We start from the raw sequence: 3,085 nt of genomic DNA on the forward strand, positions 1-3,085 counted from the left end.
TGCAATTTTATATCTCACAATTCGGACTTTATAAAACTTAATTGCAACTTTATTTCACGCAATTCTGACCTTATTTCTCGCAATACGAATTTATATCATGCAATTCTGAGAAAAAAAGTGCATGAAAAAAAGTCAGAATTGTGAGAGACAAAGTCGCAATTACCTTTTTTTAATTTTTATTCAATGGCGGGAACGGGCTTCCACAGAGAAGGGATTTTTTTTTGTAACAATGTTAAAGTCTTGTCACTTCAATTTAATGCATCCTTGCTGAATAAAATTTATTTATTTGGGAAAATATTCTTATTGACCCCAAATGTTTGAACGGTAGTATGTATATGTGTGTGATTTATTTAATGGTTCTCTATCTCCTCAGGTTCGCTGTCTACTGGTAACGGTGAGTTTGGTGACTGGAACACCTTCTCTTCCACCAGTCCTCCTGCTGTCACTGCTCAGTCTGCCATCCCAGACCTGTTCAGTGACATACCCACTCCAGCCGCCCCAGTGCCCACATCCACCCAACCGCCTTCCGCTGACCTCTTTGACCTGATGGCCCCCAACAACAGCAGCCTCAGCGCATCCCAAAGCATGCCCTTCAACATGTGCCCGCAGAATGCAACCACACCTCTGTCCAGATCGCAGGTAAACACCGGTTCAGTTCAGAAAGGCTTTCAGATTTGCCAACCTGTATGCATTTTGCATAGCAGGTATACATTTTGACCTCAAAGTAGGTGCGATTTGTGCACCTGCAGTGTTGTCAACAAAAGTAGTAAATCTAATTTTTTTTTGGACCATGTAATGTTCAATGATAGTCATTATCATTGAACATTACATGGTCCAAAAAAAAATTAGATTTACTACTTTTGTTTGTAGCTGGACCTTCCTGTGAAACCACAGATGTCTGGCTGATGATCTATGCAGGACTTCAGGAGTGACGATCGCATTTAAGTTTAGAACAAGTGCGTTCTATATTTTGGAAGGCTGCTCATGAAATGTTGTCATGTTCACTTATTATAAGTGATGCTTTTAAAGCATCTTTGGGCTTGTTGTTTGGGCTCGGTTCTTAAAACGATACAGAGTTAACTACTCTCGTGAGTCTTTTGCTTGTTCAGAATGCAGTGGAGTACACCAGAGTTTGTCATAGCATTCGCACATACATGCATATGCACATATATACTGTATATACAGTATGTATATACAACTGATGAATTCTACACGGTTATGAAACTGAACTGAATAAATACTGAACTAACTTGAGCTGTATAATGACACTCTTGACTTGTTAGATCTGCTTTACAGCAGAATTTGATACTATTGTGAAGCTGCTGTGAAACAATCTATATTGTATAAAGCGCTTTAGAAATAAAGTTGACTCTCTAACTTGGCTTGTATGCATATTCAGTATTTAGTGTGTGTGTGTGTGTATGTATATATATATACTGTACATATACACACACGCACACATATACACACACATAGTAAATAATTAAAATATATGTGTGTGTGGCCTTAGTCTACTCAGTAAATGAGTGCGGCATTTCCCAAATGAAACAAAAGCGCTGTTAGTTTTGAATGATGTGTATAATGTAGAGAACTGTGTTTAGAGTTTAAAGCACGTAATGTGCTTGTAGTTTTGCAGACTTGTTCTAAAGATTGGGCATATGAGTGAATTGTTTCACTGAGTGGGCCTCAAGTACCACTTTTAGTGTCTAAGCAGTTTTGAAAAACTGTAAGACATACATTGTTCCCTGTGATTACAACTCGGATACACTTATTATTATTATTATTTTTATTTTTTTGTGAGTGCAGTTGTCACTACCTGAATATTTCAGGTAATTCGGAGTTAATCCGGTTGTAGAATGTGATTGTTACTCTAAATTACTGAATTGTGTGTGTACAGAACAGGATTAAGCTCTAAAATGTGAATTTAGCTGCAATGTGTATGTGGCCTTAGTCTACTTAAACCCGCCCCGCGACTCAAGTTTATCTGCCTCCACTTTTGAGTGCAATGTCCACATCTCAAAATCGAATCAACAGCTAATGAATAGAACCCAGCTTTAATGACTGTGCAAATTGAAGTAGTACACTCAAATATATTCTCATGGTGTAACGCCGTCGTAGGAACAGAATAATACATGGTGAATCCGTTTGAAGTTCAGAGGCGGGTTGAGTTAAATGGATACATGTCGAAGATCCAGTTTTTTTCCTTCATGGAACTATTATAATCAATCGTGGTATTATAATCAAACCAACATTTTCTTACAAAAAGGATGAGTCACCTAAAATATTAATATTAAAACGTGCTGCAGTACAGTCAATATATTGTTCAGTATTCTCTTATTGTAAATCGTCATATTAAATTATCAATTTAAAAACTATGCTGTAAATTGAGTTTAATGGAGTATATTCTGTTGTAATTATAAGATATAATTTACAGTAATTAACTTTTTGCTCTTTCTTTTTCAGACAATAGGAGGTCCGTTATTTCCCCAGCAGATGGGACTGCAGAAGTCAGGCGGGAAGGTATCAATGCCTGCCACCTGGTCAGACCCAAGCGTGAACATCAGCCTGGATTTCCTGTCGGCAGGCCTGAACCCTCCCAAACCCACACAGCCCACACTCAACACCATGATGCAGCAAGGTTAGAAATCCTAAACAAACTGTCGATATTGTAGTTATTCTTTCTACCCTCACAGTTATCTCCATGATTCAGGTCAGATTGCCTTGCCTTGAGTTGTGAAAAGTTTGTTCCTTGAGGTATCATCAATAATCCTGCTACTTATGGCGTGGTACGACTCGGCTCGGCTCGGTTTGCATTTCCACTGCAGTTTAGTATTGCATTAGAATGGGCGGGATTATTCACATGTGGTTATATTTGCGCCGCCTCTACTGCCGCGACTCCTGAAAAACATTTTCATTCCGCGTCACCCCATCAAGCTCTCGCTGGATCCGCTCCTCTGCTATCAATGAGAGGATCGTCTGTACTTCCTCAACAGACAAAGAAACAGCCACTTTTTGGTTGTTAAAAAAAGGTGCGCTCATTCAAAACAGTTGCGTTCGATCCTTCGCTGGCTGTACTGATTTAAAT

The 3,085-nt window shown here is 38.8% G+C and overlaps 1 protein-coding gene across 1 annotated transcript in view; it reads left to right on the plus strand.

Annotated features, from left to right (window-relative positions):
• Positions 1–369: 369 nt before the first annotated feature.
• Positions 370–3,085, plus strand: part of LOC107576301 (clathrin interactor 1-like) — a gene marked incomplete at its 5' end in the record, with an annotated part of 3,512 nt that continues 796 nt past the window's right edge. The window contains 2 exons of the mRNA XM_016262504.1: positions 370–639; positions 2,464–2,638. Coding sequence (XP_016117990.1) covers positions 370–639; positions 2,464–2,638 — 445 coding nt within the window. The remainder of the gene's footprint in view (positions 640–2,463; positions 2,639–3,085) is intronic.

This window comes from Sinocyclocheilus grahami, unplaced genomic scaffold, assembly GCF_001515645.1.
Source record: "Sinocyclocheilus grahami isolate Dianchi unplaced genomic scaffold, SAMN03320097.WGS_v1.1 scaffold3464.1, whole genome shotgun sequence".
NCBI classification, from domain to species: domain Eukaryota; kingdom Metazoa; phylum Chordata; class Actinopteri; order Cypriniformes; family Cyprinidae; genus Sinocyclocheilus; species Sinocyclocheilus grahami.